The sequence below is a fragment of the Alligator mississippiensis genome, chromosome 1 (assembly GCF_030867095.1).
Source record: "Alligator mississippiensis isolate rAllMis1 chromosome 1, rAllMis1, whole genome shotgun sequence".
In the NCBI taxonomy this organism is placed as follows: Eukaryota; Metazoa; Chordata; order Crocodylia; family Alligatoridae; genus Alligator; species Alligator mississippiensis.
This window is the reverse complement of record NC_081824.1, coordinates 194,257,320-194,275,718: the sequence shown is the minus strand read 5'-3', so window position 1 is coordinate 194,275,718 and position 18,399 is coordinate 194,257,320. Positions and strand designations below refer to the sequence as shown.

The following is an 18,399-nucleotide window of genomic DNA, read 5'->3' as shown; positions in this document are numbered from 1 at the left end:
AATGTCTCCAGTAGGGGAAATCCTTCAGTTCCCCCTGCTGGGACCTTCTAATTAACTGTATCCAGCAGCCCAGCAAGATTACCTGGGCATGGGACAAGTCCCCAGAGATGGAAGCCCTTTGTCTCCTTTTCCAGCCTCAGGCTCAGACTGACAAGCATCTGATTCTTGGTCTCAGGGATGCTCTACACCTTGCTGCAGTCTGGGCCCTAGGACCCAGCCACATGTTAAATTTAAGGAGCCATATAAAACAGCCTTAAAATCTTCTACATTATATGTGGAACATTTTTATGCCTCATTTCTAATTTTATGGTGCCTTAAATTAATACTTTATGACATAAATATAACATGTAAATGGGGCCTCAGTTCCAGTCAAGAGCCTAAGACAGTTTCCAGATATGTGTTTTATGTATTCATGTTTATAAACTACTAGTGAAGGTTATTACTTCACTTTTAACTGCACTGAGTAACTGGCCATGAAATCATGCACAGACATCAGGTGAGTTTCATATGTGGCCACAATTTCTATAGGTAGAAGTCTCTAAATATGTATTTTCCATCTTTTCTAATCTTAAAATTAACTGTATTTTCATTTTATTTTTCCATTATAATAAGAGCAACAATAACAAGAATGATAACTACAAGAGCAGGAACAACCATAGCAATAATAATAATTTTGACTGGGTTAAGCAGAACTAACATACTCACTTTAAACTGTTGACATTTGAGTATTTGGTAAATTTTAACATCACCTAAACCCTAACTAATCTGAGTAAGATTTTCAGAACAGAATTTGATATGAAAATCCCTAATCTCTGAACATAAAGAGAACATTAAAAATGTATTTCTGCTCTCTCTATGTTGTAGGTGGAACATCTTTGTGGCTAGTTTGCCATTTTATGACACCATAAATTGTGACACCAAGGAATCCTACTCTTCATCCCTAGCAAACAGGTAAAATAAACTGCTGCATGTGATTTTATTACTGTTAGTGATTATAAAAAAAGAAAAGAAAATTGTTTGCTTTCTTAGACTATTTGAGGCATCATCAGGAATAATTTTCCAATTCATTTTTGTTTTTTCTAGAAATGCACAAACTTTGACTCCAACACGTTAACGAAGACACTAAACAAAAGGGGCACATCCCCATGAGCAGGAACACGCGTTTCCCTGGGGACAAATAGCAGTGGCACAATGTGGCCGCTGCTACCTGTCCCTGGAGAATGCCTATGCCATGCATCCTTTGGCACAGGTCACATTGCCCCAGGTGGGGTAGGGGAGGCTGGGGCTAGCAACTGAGCTGGCCCCAGCAGTCTTACCTGGGAGCCTGGGGGCCTCTGACAGCTGCAGCCACAGTGATCCTGCAGCAGGAGCCTGGCCAGTAGCCAGAGTGTGGCTCTGGCCAGCCAGGCTCTGGTTTTGGGTGGCACGGACTACCATGTGTGCCGTCCCATTTTTTTAGGCATGGGATCTCCTAGGGTCACCCCCCACCCCCACCCCACATTGCAAATTAGCAGTGCACAGAATGACTGAATGTGCAGTGTGTAGTGCCACATACCACACATCTATACTCATCTGGACATGCCCAAGAAGTCCTGCTCCTTTAAAGTAAATTGGCTTTGCAACAACAGTGACAAGTTAAGTCATGGGCTGTCCTATGTACAGAAAGCCCGTGAGTATGTGACTATAACTGAGACACCAGCTAAGGTAGAAAAGAAGAAAAAGTTGCCTTTGATAAAAAAGGGGTTAACTAAAGAGTAATTTCAAGTTTTGCATAAGTTTAATACACTTACTGACTTTAGGAAAATGTGTTATGTTTTCTTAGTAATTCTTAAAACCGGAGCAAATTAAAAACTGGAATTACAGTGTCATTAGCAACTTTCCAGCCTCAGACTGCCTTACTCTCAGCACCTTCCCTTCCTCTCCATGTTCTGAGAAGCTTTTCCTTTCCCTGCTTTCCCTCATTCCTTGCCTCCTTTGCCTGCTGCCACTGCTGTTCCCACTGTCCTACATTGAACAGAAGCAACTCTGGAGCTCCCCCATCTGCAAGTCAGCCAGGGGCAGCAGTGGGCGCAGGAGGGGAAGTGCCATTGAGTATGGAGGGCAAGGAAGGGAGAAAGCAATTATCTGTTTTGGGGATTTAAAAAAGTCCCTGACTGCTGCACCCAAAGCATGGTCCAAAAGGGTGATGTGACCACACCACTATACTCTCTCTGGACTTCCCCCTGACTCATCAGAATGGTTAAAAATTATATCAGGAGTATGGTAGCAGAGATGTTTAATGCAAGTAATAAGATAATATTGTTATGTAAGATCCTTTCACAGGTTATTGGAAGGACTTCTTTGCAATGAAGAAAAAGAGAATCTGTTTCATATTCTTTCCCAATATGAGTTATGGAAACTTCAACTACTGAAAAAAATCTTGGAAAACTGTAGTAAGAATATATCTCAGGTGTTTGTAATGTTGTGCAGTGAATGATTTTCTCTATTACTCGTCAAATGTTAGAGAAATCTTGCAATGATATTAACAGGAAAAGATCTTCCTCTTCACTTTGTAAGGGGCAGATCTTCATAATCATGACTCTTGTAACAACCTCCACTAGCAAAACCATAAAAGGCATGACAACACACATGAACAAAATGTGGTGTCGCAGCAGTTTCCCATGGAATATTTGATTCAATTAACCAACATCAGCCTGGGCTGAGCATGACCCAATTATACAGCCTGCAGTAGTTTTTGAAGGTACTGCATGTCTTTTGGCAAGTAGTGACATAGGGTTTAGTAAGCAGAAGAAATAATCCGGTCCAAATGATAACACAATCATTCAGGATAGTACTGGAAGTATGAACTCCAAGACTGGATTTAACAACATATGATAACCCCAAATAATCTGTTACTAACAGCTGAGCTTATAAGTCTCTGGAACATTAATTCCTCAATGGAATATTTCTGTTAGTTCCACCAGTGGAAAGGAGCTGTTTCAGGAATCCATTAGATTTTGGATCTCTGCAATTGGCCCAGGAGTTTATCATTATATACTGGTCTGAGAAATGATTTATTTCACCAACTACAAAACAAAGCAGAGTATTGTAGTATACCATTTCCATTTTATTCAGATTGATTCACTAGCAGAAGTAATAGTAATAGAAGGTAAATCACATATTTGCTGGAACAAATCATCACTATATGCATCCAGAAATGCCATCATCCAACAGGGTTCCCTGTCTTCTAACATCCAATGACTATAAGGTTCACACTTGCACCATAAAATAATATTTACAATTAATATCACATCAGACCATTACAAAAATAGAATTTCAAAATTCTAACTTAACATACAGCATTTGCTACCTGCCAGTTTGTTACCTTTGTTCTACCACAGAAGTACTTGTTTTGCCTGTATATTGATGGCACATTGGCTCAACAAACCACAGGACAATATTCTAAGCCCTTACCACACTGTAGAATGCAATTCAAGTCTTGCCACTGCTGGTATTTGATTCAGAAAACAGAGAGAATGCCTTAAAAGTCCAGAAATGTATGCGTTTAAAGAAAGCATCATGAAATCACAATGTTAATTATCTTTCTTAATTGGTAGGTATATTAACATTTTGAATAGAGAATGTCCAAATGCATAAGAATAATTCTCCTGTTCCAATAGATATAATACAAATCTGAAAAACAGATTTATGAAAAACAGTTTTACAAAAGCTATTACATTTTGTCTTAGAAAACAACCACCAATCTGAAATTATCTACTACAATATTTGGGAATTATCTTTACTTGTTTACTTAGAAACAACTTAAATAAACATTGGTTTGCAACATCTCATCAGTATCCTCATACTTGCAATGACTATTCATCACAGGAAAAAACTGTGATGCTTTAGTAAAACTCTTTATGCAGAAGTATATCAATGCTTATGAACAGCGGAAAACCTGGCTGCACAGTTCAAAAGTCCTTAAATTAATGAGTCTAAATTCAAGTATATTACACATGTTTTCAGTAACTCTTGTTCACTGCTAAAATTAAATTTCCATCACTAAAATGCTTTAATTTTTAAGAGCAGCTATCCCTGATGGCAAAATATTAAAAACTGTTTTATTTGTATATATTCTGAGCAGTCTGGTGGTAAAGTTGGTTATTTGGTTACTGTTACTAGATTCATATACATGACAATGGAATCTTTATTTCTATTGCTTATTTTCCACCTGAAATAGCAATGCTGCCTGTAACACTGGGGTTAGAGACATGTGGGTGGGGAGTGGGAATCAGTGACTGGAGCAAATGAATGCCGATAGAAAAAGATAATGTAAACTGTTTGTGGTTAGGAAAATAACTGAAGACAAATATAAAAAAAAATGAGATATAATTGCAAAACTGACTCCCAGGGGCATGTTGCCAAAGTTTTCTATTGTAGATATGAGAGTTTATTTTAGAAATGACACTCAGGAGCAACTCAAGGTTGCATACTAGAGCTTTGTTTTCTGAGTACAAATTGTGGGCACTGATCATTGTAAACAGGCAGCAACATCAGATATTCACCCTACATCAACAAAAACAAATTAATATAGAGAAGCTGAATGCAGGGGTCAGGCCTTTTCTTTCTTTTGTTAGCCTAAAAGGTAAGTTATAACTTCTAAAGGGAGACACTGGAAAGATGCTGAAATACAGAAGTGTAACTAGGGCTGGACAACTGGGGCATGAGCCCCAGGCAGTCACTATGGGGGAAGGTGCCAGAATGGTGAGGAAGGTGGGCTCAGCATGGGCTTACCCAAGGGCTGGAAGAGCTCCAGCTGTACATATGGGGGCAAGATTTTTGTTGTTAGCCTCATTCCCTCTTTCCCTGCTGAACAGCCAATAACTACTGGACTAACCCTTCCACAGCTGCCACCTGCCCCAACACCCTGTGGCAGGAGCCTCCAGTTCCTGGGTAAGCCTATGCCATGGCAGGTAGTCCCCATGGCATAGGCTTTCCCATTGGCTTGTGCCCCCATCCTGTTCTTCTGCACTCAGTGCAAATTCTTCCCTGTCCCACCCCTGACCAGGGCACAGAAATAGCTAGCTATGCCTCTGCTGGAATACACTGTTATAGGTCATGTTTCAGATAAAGTTGAAATAGTTTCAGCTTGTTAGCTCTTTGCGGCAGGGGCAGGCTTTTAATGCGTTTGTACAGAGCTGTACACAATAGTGTCTCTGCCACTATAATAGGAAGTGCTTTGAGAAGTCTATCAAATAAATAAAATTTTAAGCCCACTGTAGGTTAAGGCCATGTGTAGATGAAATGAGGGACGTGTGTGCACAACACTTTAAAGTCGGCTAAATGCTTTTGTACCTCAGCGGTGTATTGCGTGTTAATTCCAGCCGCTGTAGAAAATTCGGCAGCATAACTCACCTTAAATGACTTGGGGCACAGCGAACTAAAACTTCTCCAAGGAGTTTTAGTTTGCTGCCCCTACTGCCGCAGAGTGAAGCACCAGGCTCCGTGCAGCTCCATGACTCTGCAGGAAGCCGTGCAGGCAGCCTGGCAGCATCCCGGGAAGGCAGGCTCTGCACAAGAAAAGCAGCGAACCCCATTCCTCCCCTCTCCCTCCCCCCCCCCCCCCCCCGGACCCTGCCTGCCTGAGCTGTGCAGAGGCCTGGTGCTTCCTTCCGCAGCTGCGGTGCCTCCTGGGACCGCCCAAGTTGGGTGCCTGCAGGCAGATGCTGCCTTGGGGGGGGGCTGCCACTGCCAAGGAGGGAAGCACCAGCCCTCCCCTCTCTGCCCCACAGTCAAGGGACCGCTCTGCCCCCTAGCAGCTCACCCTCCCCTCCCCGCCAGAGAGGCAGGTAAGTTAGCAGGGTGTGTGCATGACCCAGGGGTTTAAATGGCCCTAAATTGAAGCAGTGTTTTTTAAAACCCACCGCTTCAAAGTACGAAACGCTTCACCATTTCGTCTACACACGCCCTAGGAAAAGAAATGGAAGTTATTGTTGTGCTCAACTGCTTTTCCAACATGTGAATGTTGCACTGAAATTTCACTTGAGTTACTGGAACTTGAGGCAACGTGAGTCACAAAGATAATTTGTTTAGCACAGTGGAAAGTAGCTGTTAACTTTACTCTCCACTTGATCACTACTGGCAACTGCTACAGAGGGAACTGCTTGTTAATTAAGATGCTGCAGCTGCAAGCGTGGAGCAACACATAGCATTTGCCTCTCAGGGAAGCAGTAGGAAGAGTAAAAAAAGTAAGCAAAGCCAAAACAGTATAGTTTTGCCAAGTCTTACAGAACTTATAGCTTTAAAAAACTGGCATATTTTTTTGAAGGACCAAGCAAGCGGTCATCACTTAAGTTACTCAAGGATGATTTCCTCACTTCAAGAGAGATTATGCAGCAAGACAGAGGGACTGGAATAAACATGTCCAAAACTGAAACTGTGAGGAGTACAAATTGACCATTGAGCAGTGTGGTTTGTTCTGCACTTTTGAGGAAGATGGGGTCATAAGCTAAAGATGACTACAGGGAATTTTAAGGGGTGGGTCCATTGAGAAAAATGATGGTAAAATGGTGTTTGGGGTTCCTTGTCTATTGAGTCTTAATACCTTATATATCAAATGTGCTCAGTTGATATGTAAAAAAGATGCTAACAGAACGAATAAGCAGTACTCTAAGTTATATACAAAGTCAGTAAAAGCATTCATATCAACAGCAATAGGCAGGTTAGCAAATTAAACTTCAAATTCAGGAAGCTGATTGATGGAATGTCACCTGGTCTATGAAATTTTACCATCTCAGGAAAGTGTCGGAAATCCCGATTGAAAAATAAAATGGAGTTGCTGGTAATCAGAGAGGTTTTTGCAAGTCAAGATGACAGCAAAATGCTATATCACAGATGCTAGCACATATCTAAACAAGACATTCAGACTGATTGTGAAACCCTCTTTCTGTACACATACTTTCATATATAAAACACATCTGAGGAATCATGATGAAGCAGATACATGCAATGCTCTTACATTTCCCTGGGCCAAGAAAGATATGAGTCAAATTTTCCAGTCTCTTAATGATATGTCAATTAGACTGCTTACATTCTCCTGTGCTAGACATAAAAGACAGTTGCAAGCTTCCAACAAAAATAGTGGGGGTGATGAAAGGACAATGTCTTGCCCACTTGTAGATATAAATTATACTCCTGAGTAACTAATAATATGGAGGCAGAGAGAGACTAGACTGGCATCAGAAAATGGGGATAGACTTTGATCTCATTTCATCAACTGCTCATGTTGCTTCCCCATAGTGCTGTGTGTTGGGGGATGGGGAAAGAAATCCTAGTCAAATGCAGCAGGAAACAGCTGTCCAGTCCTTGGTCACAGCTATGCGCATCAATATTTGTTCATCCAGGAGCTGAAGCAACTCTTGATTCAAGGAGGAAGGAAAGAGGACATCTCAGTCTGAAATACAGCATGAAAGTTCTGGAAAAGGGAGAGAGAATTAGGGTCAGGATTGACAGCTAAATCCAAATTGAGATTCGGAAAACTGGCATAACTACTTTCAAATAGCTAACAAGGCAAATTTCAGTAGATACAAGGTGACTTCCTTGGTCTGTTAGAAATCCCATGGGCACTGGCTCTGATCCTTGTCAAAGCAGAGAAGGTCCTGCCAGCAGATGGGGAATCCATTAATCCAAAAGATTTTAGCTTAAAGAACTCATACAAATAATTAACAATAATCAACAGTCATCATGACTGTGTTGTATTTTTCCATAGCCTAGGGCAAACCTCAACTGTTGCTAAGTTCTCTTGTTCACAATTCAGAAGTTGGAGACGTGATCACTAAAAGCGAGCTGAGATCCTGCAGTATGAATAGAAATACATTATTTTTATATTTCAAATGTGTAACAAGTGTTTTATAATTTCTCAGAAGAAACTAAAGGCCAAGATCTTTTTAGACAGCTGAGTCTTCTTGGCATCCTTTCTTTGACCCACACCAGTAAAGCATATTGTAGCCTTTGTGATTTTCTGTGCAAAGAATCTTATTTTCTAGAAGGGACTCTTCTTTACTACTAAGAAGTGCTTTTAAATTACTTAGACTGCCTTGGGGATTTGCAGGAATAACAATAGAAGATATTAAAGCAATTGTACCTCACAGAGGAGGTAAAAGCATTTGTGCTTGAGGAAGACTCCAAAAAGACTGTAAACCTTCCAAAAAATACCATGGCAAAAGTTCCTGGTAGATAATAAAGTATGGCACAGTATGAAGAATTAGGGTGAATAAGGTGAATTAGGGTGAATGACACATGCCTCTGGATGACTTCTTTAAAAAGGATAACAGTTTACATTTCCTTGTAATTATACAATGTGCAATTTGCACTACAATAAATTCTGCAGGATGAACAACATAATTCATAGGTGGTTTTGATTAGAATATGGATAATTCTATGAATGCAAATACATGCACTTTAAAGTCAACTTACAACATTGTTTCATGTCAAAAGTACAGTAAAATCTGTTGTCTGATACTTCACCAAACAGAATACTCTATTAACCGGAGTTTCTGGCCAGCCGGCTGGACGTGTGGAGCGGGGAAAGCTTGCATGCAGCTGCCGCCCCCCCTCCCATGTTATCTGAAAACCGTGCCAGGTTATTTCAGATAACCAGAGTTTTTACATAACCGGCAATCCTCTGGGGAGGCCGGATAACAGAGATTTTACTCTACATAGCATTACTTAAAATAAATTAGTTAAAGGTGGACTATAAAACTGTTCTTCTTTGAAATCATTGTAGTAGTATTGGTTATACAACAGAGAATTGATTTTAAATATACAGAAAAATATATATGAATTTAGTTCTGTCTTTGAAACATTGTTCCTTGGTTTCAAAGTTTCAGGCTAAAATTTGAATTCCCACTCTTTCAGTTTTTGATGCTCTACCATACAACAGGCTTCCAGGCCTTTTCCATATGAAAGTACCTACAATAGTTGGGGCCTGAAGTTGGAACAATTGAGTTCAGGAGGTTAGTTCCCATAGGGAAATGGCATTTATCATTCTTTCACAAAATATACAGTCTTCTGAATTCCCACATTCCATTGGTCATTTCCTGATGGGCTTGTCTATTCTTTCTGCCTTTTTCTTACAAAATCTGTCAGTTCTTGTATGAGAGATGGTCTGGCAGATTTTGAGAGCGGCTGAGAAGACAAATGGCACAAAAAACTTTCCTGACACTCACTCATTTTTTTTTCTGATTTGTAGGAAGATCTAGTACTAGCCATGAAAAAAGATAAACAAAAAAAGACAAAGCCCAAACACTCCTTTTCAAAGATTAGCAGATGAGCCACAGAATTAGTAATTTATTACAGGGAAAAAAAGATGCATCCTGCTATCATACCCTGGACTTGTAAAGAGTTAAACGTTAAGAGATGTTTTTTCTTCCTTTAATCACTGACTTTCTAGAGCAATACTTAAAGCACCCATTTTCAATTTGTCTTTTCCAACTCTGCAGCACCTCTATTGCTGTTTCTGTCAGTGCAGTTACATTTTACACAGAATACAGATAGAGTCTAAGTTAATGGCTCAGATCAGGACCAGATACCTGTCAAAAATTCCCACTCTCAGCTGTTAGCACCAAGGAACAAAGTCTCATAATCTCAGTCTAGAAACCTAGTTTCTAGAAACAATGTGCCCAGAGCACAAAGACCACCATCCCAAATAACATTGATTGGTCCCCTTCTTAAAATACAGTAGATACATTTAAAATTAATTACCACTGACCTATCCTGACACCCCACTAATGATGTATATCAGGGCTAAGTACAGACAGTCAAAAAACCTGAGGCTGAATCAATTCAATCTTCAAGTTAGTCTAAGCTGTGTAGATTGAACTGATAAGCGAGTGAACAGACATTCACTTTTGATTCTGGAAATGCAGCCACATGCCTGCTGTGGCCTAGGCCAGAAGGCGGTGGGGGGGAGGGGGGAGAAGAGGTGCACTAGAGCCTGCCTCCCTGCTCAGCTGGAGCAGACAGCTTAAATCTGGAAGGGATCTGAGGCAGAAGTTCAATAAACTGATTTAATCTAAATCTATTAAGTCTAATACTACATCCATCCAGGTTGATCTTAAACTAGCTTTGGTCATTTTGAAAGCAGTTTATGTGCACTGAACTTCTGTTGTGTTACAGATTTGAACCAGTTTCCAATCACTTATACCGGTTTATGTGTAATTTCTGTCCCTAGCCCAATGGTGAAATGTTGAAAAGCTTTTGTTGTAGTATCCAATAGTACAGACTCATAAATTAACAGACATCCTCAGTCTCGAGGAATGTAAGCCTAGCATCTTTTATAAGCACTACATTCTTTAAACAAACAATTAGACCATGTACCAGCAATTTTCCTCTACCCATTCTTCCATACCCAGCTAAAAAAAAGTGGTCAGAGGGATGGTACTTTCCTAATCCAACACAACATTCTTAAAAAGTCCCTAGTTCCACATTTATCTCATACATCTTTGAGTCCCTATACTTGGCAAAATAATGAGATTTGTGAAAATACAGTAAGTAGTCTTAACTCCATATAATATATGTTCTTTAAAACACATCAGTCCTGAATATGTATTTACACAAGCCTAAATGGTGTTTACCTGAGAGGCCTAAATTGCTCCATATTTTATGCAAACATATTTATATAGCTCCCTTTAAACAATTTTTCTAATAGTCATGAATGTTCAGGTTTACTTTTTGAAACGTATCTCTTTTATGTCAATAAGTTTTACTGACATAATTTTGTTTCCTTGTTTCACCAAAGACAAAAACAAGAATTTTCTGTTAATGCTACACCACAACACTAATAATAATTGACAGTCTTTTATACTCAATTGGAAAGGTCTGTACACTGTAATGTAATTATAAAAAATATTTTAAAGTTAAATAGGACATGATTGTAGATGTAACTGCACAAAAACAAGATACTATTCCAAAGCTTTTCTAATCATTATTGTTCTGCATTTGAAAAGAAGCATAATGATGTATTCATATCTCACAGTAAAAAGAAAATATGTTTTATTCCATCATTAACAAGGGAGGATGTTAAACAACAACTATTAACCATTTCTATATCAAAAGGCCCATAACCTACACTTAAGAGCATTAAAAGTAGGTCAAAGAACTCTCAACCATTAATAATGATTTTTAACACATTTTGAAACACCTGAGAACCTAAAGAATGAACTCCTATTTATAAAAAGGGGTAATGGGATGATGCATAATCATAACCTAACACTGATCACAAGCAAAATCACAGAAAGTCAGAGAGATATAAGCTGTAATCAGGAACAAGTTAAAGGATGGTAGAATAATTAACACCAATCAAACAGGTTTTTTATCAAAAAACCTTGAAATTATTTTTGATGAGATAAGAAGTTTGGTTAACAAGGGTGCGTCTACACATAGGAAGGAAGTTCTAAAGCATGGTGCCATAGCAATGTCACGGTATGGCGATGTGTAGACACGCCCCAAAGGTAACATCATAAACTTAGACTTCTGTGAGGCACAGACTTAGTCCTATGTGACAGTCTGATAAAAAAAATGTTAGCAGGTAGCCCATATTAATTGATTAGGAGCTCCTTAATTACAGGTCTCAAAATTATTTTAAAATGGGAAACGATTTAAATCATGTTCTAATGAGGTCTGTCATGAACTGAGGGGTTTTGGGGTGTCATGTAGGTTTTCTTGAATGTATTTTGCCAGTGTGTCATTGGCAGTCTCTACTTATAGGTAACATCAAGGTGGATATAACCTTATCGTCCTTATGCTTCTATGCATTGTAGTTTTGGATATAAAATGTACACAGCCAGGATTGCACAATATGATAATGACTTCCAAGTAACAAACAGTAAGTTTCTTTGGCACCTCAGAGAGACTCAAAGCCTGAATGGCTGAAGACCCTTAAGGCTAGGAACAGACATTACACATAGACCAGTTTAAGTAATCAGAAACTGGTTTAAACCTGTAATAGAATAGATGTTCAGTGCACATAAACCAGTTTGAGAATGGTTGAAGGCAGTTTGAAATAAACCTGGTTGAATGTAGTATCAGACTTAACTGATTTGGCTCAAACTGGTTTATGCAATGTCTGTCCCAGGCCCCTTGCTGGTTTAAATTAAATCAAACTGCACCAGCATCCCAGCATGCTTTCTGGGCTGGGCAGGGCTCTCTGCTCCACAGCAGGGCTGGCCCCTCCCCTCTGCTCCCTGGCTGCAGTCTCTGCAGGTGTCTGCCTGACTTCTGCTCACTCCCCGACTAAGCAGTAGGCCTGTGTGAAGTGGCTAGTATTCACTTCAGATTCGGCCAATTTGTGGGATAGCGATTCGATTTGGTGATTTGAATCACTGTCCCAAATTGATTTGGCCGCAGCCGAATCGGCCAAATCTCTGAATCAGCCCCATCCCCTGCCTGCTCTCAATGGCTGCCCGGCCCACTCTCCCAGCTCTTTAAAAAATAAATAAGTAAATAAATAAAGCCCCCACTCACTGGCTGCTACCAGGCGGAAGGGATCCCTGCTGCCCCCCACTACCCCCTACTGCCCCATGCTGCGTGGGGGACTCTGCCGCGAGGCCCCAGAAGCCCCGAGGCTGCTGCAGCAGCCAGTGAGTCTGGGGTATTTTGTTTGCTTGTTTTTATAAAGAGCCAGGAGCTGGGGCTGGTGGGGCAGCCATGGGGGGGAGGGGGGCTGTGAGAGTGGCCAGGTGTTGGGGGACTCGTGGCAGAGCCCCCTTCACAGCGCGGGGCAGTGTGGGTAGCAGGGATCACACCCCCCACTCCCCCGTTTGGCAGCAGCTGGTGAGTGAGGGCTTTTAAAGAGCCAGGAGCTGGCGCTAAGCGGGGCAGTCATGGGGTGGAGGGAGGCGCTGGGAGAACGGGAGGGGGTCAGGAGCACTCAGGGGGACTGGGGGAGCAGGTAGGGATGGGGCCTGGGAGGGGTTCCCTCATGGTACCCTCCCGCCTCCTCCAGCCCCCTTCTCCCCCGCCCCCTCCTCATGAGCATGGAGTCTGGGTCCAGCTCCCTGCTGCAGCCAGCAGGGGCTGCCCACAGGGCTGTTCAGGAGCAGGGGTACCCTCCCTAATTACAGTGTCCTGCTGGGGCCTGGCCATGTCCCCCTTAGCTCAGCTCTGTGCAAGGGAAGGGAGGGCTATCTAGCGCCCCCCAGCTTCTAGCCTGAGCCACTGCAGGCATGTGCCTGCATTTCTGGAATGTCTGTCTGGTTACAAAACTGATTTAGCCTAGTCAGGTTAGACTAACCTGCAAAGATTGAATCAATTCAGGATCAGGTTTTTTGAATGTCTGTCCCTGGCCTAAGTGCTCAGTCTCAGCATTTGACAGGTGTTTGTTGATTCAGCATCTTTGCTTACATGCTCTGAGGCATATAAACTCTGTCCTTACGTCAGTGATAAATTCACATTTTAAAAGGAAGGAGCCGTAAGAATAACACCTACTTATTCAGATTATTGGGGAAACAGAGAGGGAGGATCTTTATTACATTGGATTAGTGAATATCCATGTCTGCAAGGATGCACATATTCCCTTGGTCTTAATTAGATTTGGAAAGATTTTTTGCTTTGGCAAACATGCACCTTTGAGGGGGCAGGAAGTTATATACATAATAAGGTGGGCGCCCCAAGAATCCAATAGGTGATAGACATGAATAGCCAGACAGGAAAGTGTACTTAAGCCTGCTTTGAGAGCAGGTTATTGACTTGAATTTTCCTAAGTACAGGGGAGGCTGTAGCCCCTCCTGTAGAGCCTGAGTAAAGGAAGCTGAGTAAAGCAAGGTGGTAGGAAAAATTGCAGGAGGCCCTAACCAAGAGATCAGAGGGAGAAGCTGCCTTCTTTCTGTTGAAGCTGGCTAAGTACTGCATCCTTGGATTTCAGATGCAGGGTTAAAAACAGGTTTTTGTTCAGATATTTTCTTCTGCTTGTTTACTCTTATATCTCTCTGTGTATTTCAGCCTATGATTACTAATTTCTTGTGCTTTTTATTTTTTTCCTGATATATCCTTTTTGTTACCTTTTTACATAAGTATTGACCACACAGGCTTACCAATTCTATGGAAAGGGGGGGGTCCATCTTTTCCGAGTGCACAATGGGACAAGGGTGTGATTCTTCTAGTCAGCAAAATCCCCTCTGCTCAGAGGTGGCAAGACAATAGGGAGACAGGTAAGGGTGAGATGCCACAAGCCAAGGAGTTGGCTCCTGGCACAGCTCAGCTGGTTCTCAGTAACCAAGCACTGAGCGGAGGGGTTTGGAGCAGAATGGCACCCCAAGTATGTAGGAGTGTCCCAGGAGTCTCAAAGGCCTACCCAGCTATGTCTGGAGTTGGGGCACTTCACAGAGTCCCACAAGGATTTTCTCTTAGCTGCTTTAAAATGTGTTTATGGAGCACTTGTGCTTAAACTTGGTGCAGTTTAAAAAAAAGGTAAAATATATCAATTCTGGATGAACTAAGTCTATTGGTACTGTATAAAAATTATTACATCTATGGTTATTTCAGTCACTATTTTAAAATTTACTTCTCACTTCCATATGCTCAGGGAGAGCAGGGTCTGACAGTAAAGAGAAGGGGAAAGGGCCACAGGGAAAAGAAGTTGGGGTGAGGCAGAAGGCAAAGAGGCTACCTGACTCCCCACACACAGTGGATGTGTCTACATGTGCATATTAATGCTATGCAATAAACTCTGGTGAATATCATGCCATAGTTTATTACTCCCCAGGTGCCAACACATGTACCTGGGACCACAGCACGCTGAACCATGTCAGAGCAGTCCTGGCTGGCAGGGAGCCTGAGGGGTCAGCTTGCCAGCCTGGGGCTGCTCTGACCTGGGTCAACCTGCTACAGAGGGGCTGGCTGGGGCACAAGGCTGCTCCAGTATGTGGCTAGTCAGCAGGCAGCCCCCGCACTGAAGCACCCTAATGCCCCAGCCACCCATATAAGTGTCTACATGTGTGATGCTGCAGAGTAAAAAAATCTGTAGCAGCACAATACTTGTATTTACAAGTACTATCCTGCTGTGGAGTTTAATAGTTTACTCCAGCCTAATAGCTCTGCATATGTAGACACAGAGACATTTACTGTGGAGCTAATTAGGCAACTGTATAAATGTCTTGTGTAGACATGCCCAGAGTACACCATTCTTCAAATACTGTTTATTTCTTAAGGGCTTCTATAGGACTAACAAGAATAAAGCCTTAACAAGTGCAGATCCCTCTAGATCTTCTATTCAGCTTGGTGCTAAATATAGTTGTACCAGTGGTCATGGATGGGAGGCCAGGCTTTACCTCAGTTCATAGGATGATGTGGGATGGATGCCTTCATTAAACTATAGTTCAACAAACAAAACATAAAACCTTTCTTCATTTACTTCTGCAAAGACCAGGGAAGACACAGTACTCTGACATCTTTTGCTGCCTCTTTTTCAGCCTCTCTGAAAATATTTTCCCATGTAATACCAAAAGTCCAGTTCCATCTGATATTGTCACTGCTTTGCTAAGATAAACTAAAATTGGAATATATTAAAGATAGTAGAATTTCATGTTTCCTATATTCACTGCAGACCTTTTTATATCAACTAACCAATAATGTGTGGTGACTGAGGACTTCAAAGCTTATAGTGGGGTTCTTCACTAAAAAGTAACCGAGCGGAATATTTAATTCACTGATTTCCTGCATTTTTATTCACAGTCAGAACTGCTTATCTTTTATTGCTTTATTAAAGATGTATTACATTTCACTTCTGTTAGCTAAGGGGCAGTGAGCTGGACTCCATTCTGACTTGTACATTAGGTAAGAATTGTTTATTGAACAATTCATGGCAAAATCCATACTGCTAGTAGTGATGATACACAAGCCAAGAAGATGCCATGCACAGGGTTATTTTTAAGAGTGTAAGCACACTTTAAAATGGTTTGAAGCCATCTTCAAAATTCCTTTCCACAATTTTTGTCAGCTCATGATTTGTGTGCTACCATTGGAAATCAGCCTTAAAGGATACAAGAGAGTCACCCAGTGTAGACAAAACTATAAGTGGTTCAGTGAAACTGACTTTTGTCTTCCATGCAGTGGGTATACATGGGAAAAAGCATGTGAACGAGAAGCTTCTACGTGCCAGCTATTCCTGTTTGCCAGAATGACACCTTGGGCTGTGAACAACCCGCCATTAGGCATGCTGATTTACAGGAAGGAGCTGATTGGTTCTAACCCCAGAATATTGGTCTGGCAAGATGGCTAAAAGCTATTTTACCACAAGATGAGTAACCATCTCTCCCTTGATTTACAACACATCAAATCAGAGAAGCTGGGGCCAGTATTGCAACCAAGTCATGGATCCATGCACTGATTGGAAATGTAAACCAGCACGCAAACACTTCGGTATCCCAGCAATCTATAAATTAGTACAATATGGAAAAAAATCATAATGCTCTTATACAAACCATCTACTGGCTTATTTTATTGCTCACTGCAAAACAGTTGCTCAACAATGCAAAAAGCTTCTATTGCAACACCCTTGTTTTTATTCTTTTCCTCATCCTTTATGCAAACATTGAGGATTAGTCAGAAAAACGACAAGAAGTAATATTAGTTTGAAGACTCTAAAGCCAAAGTAATCTTTTGAGATGGGTCCTAAAAACAAAGCCAATTCTAGTGTATTCCGCACCACCCATGATGACATTTAAAACTAACAAAACAAACAGACTAAACGTATCTTGTACTTGTTCCATGACAAAAGGTCTTCTTTGGTTTGTACTCAGAGTACATTTATGAATGAGAAGGTGCTACTCTTCTCAGTGAATTTTACACAATATTTATAGAACTGCATCTTTACCACAGTTATTCGTCTAGCAGCCTACTTCTTTTATAAATCGATGATTCATTATTTTATGTGGCATGCTACAAATGAGCAAAGTCCTACAATTTCAGTTTTACAGATTTGTAGCTCTGCAGATTGAAGTTTTGCAATTCACATAAGAGTCATAAAATATATCTTGTTAAAATCCAAGCTTTACATACCATCAAGGCCATTATGATGGCTGTAGTTTCTCTTCCCCAAAATACTTAAGGATGAATGATTAGAAGTTGCAAGCATTCGTTTTGTACCTGGGCTCTGAAGGCTCGGCATTGATCTGATTACATTAGGTTTTATTGCAGGATGAATCTCTATGAAAAAAAAGGAAAGAGAGAGAGAGAGAGAGAGTGTAAATACTACATTCAAAAACCTTTTTTTAACCTCTTTTTACCCAATAAATATACATTTAATTTTTCTAATGAACTGAAAGTCAATTTCTTCAGACTACTAGCATGTTTCCAAGGCCTTGAATAATGAATAAATCAATCTTTGTTACCATGGTTCTCCCTAATATGAAAAATCTGGTTCACTCAGTTCTGCCTTGAAGTAAGTGCCATGACTGATTAAATGTGTGAGTTTTGAAGGTGGGTAAAAGACACCACAACAAATAAATCTGAAGTCACTTTATGTTGAACAAAAATCATTAGTCCTCAATGCCAGAGTTAAATACAAGATAACAGCTACTCCTCTGTGTGTGTGTGTTTTCTATTACAGGCAGGGCTGGTGGCACCATCTATTACTAAGATTGGCCAGCGCTCCCTACTATAAAATCCTGTTTTCAGTTGCTTGCATTTTTACCAAACTTTGAACTTTTGGGATGAAATTATGGTATTGGCTTGCCCCAGGTTTAACTCTTTTAGAAAATCTCAGTGAAAACAGTTCTGAGAAAGAGACAAGTAAGCACATGGTAGTGTTGCTATGCTTTGTTTGAAGTTATAGCAATTACATGCTTTGGATCAGAGGCTTAAAATTTAGCTAGAGAAATGGCTTGCGTCAGAAATGTGCCCAGTGCAAAACAACTCCAATTTGGCCAAGTTATGAGCTTTTGATCACAGCCCACACATGCCCAGTAGAGACACTTTAGAGCTCTGCTGACAAGAATCATATCATTTAGCTATGGGATCCAGGCAGCTGATGGATCCAGATGGTCTTGAAGTCCTATAATCCCTGGGACAGGTGTGGCCAACCCCAAGCTGCAAACCATGGAAGCCTGCCCCAAGCTAAAGCCAAGATTCCCTGAGATTCCCAAGCACCCAGCTACAGAGCAAGGAAGAAGGACTCCATAAAGAACTGAACCTCTCAGCACTTCCAGACTCCCAGTCTCCGACCCCAGCACAGTCCACATAGCAGGGCTGCCCCAGAGCTCACAGTCTAGGCTTCCTGGCAGCCCACAGGTGAGCAGACAAGCATTTTCATCAGAGCCTGTCTGTTGCTCATTAAAAGTGTGTTCCCCCAACACATTTCCATGAAACACATGGCAGAGCAGTATTTTCTGGTTAAATACTTTTGTATTGGAAAAATCTGCATTA

The 18,399-nt window shown here is 41.0% G+C and overlaps 1 protein-coding gene across 1 annotated transcript in view; it reads right to left on the bottom strand.

Annotated features, from left to right (window-relative positions):
- Positions 1 to 5,801: 5,801 nt before the first annotated feature.
- Positions 5,802 to 18,399, bottom strand: part of MTA3 (metastasis associated 1 family member 3) — a 206,368-nt gene continuing 193,770 nt past the window's right edge. The window contains exons 16-17 of the mRNA XM_006265161.4: positions 17,035 to 17,181; positions 5,802 to 7,453 (exon numbers count right to left, since the gene is read on the bottom strand). Coding sequence (XP_006265223.1) covers positions 7,428 to 7,453; positions 17,035 to 17,181 — 173 coding nt within the window. The 3' untranslated portion in view covers positions 5,802 to 7,427. The remainder of the gene's footprint in view (positions 7,454 to 17,034; positions 17,182 to 18,399) is intronic.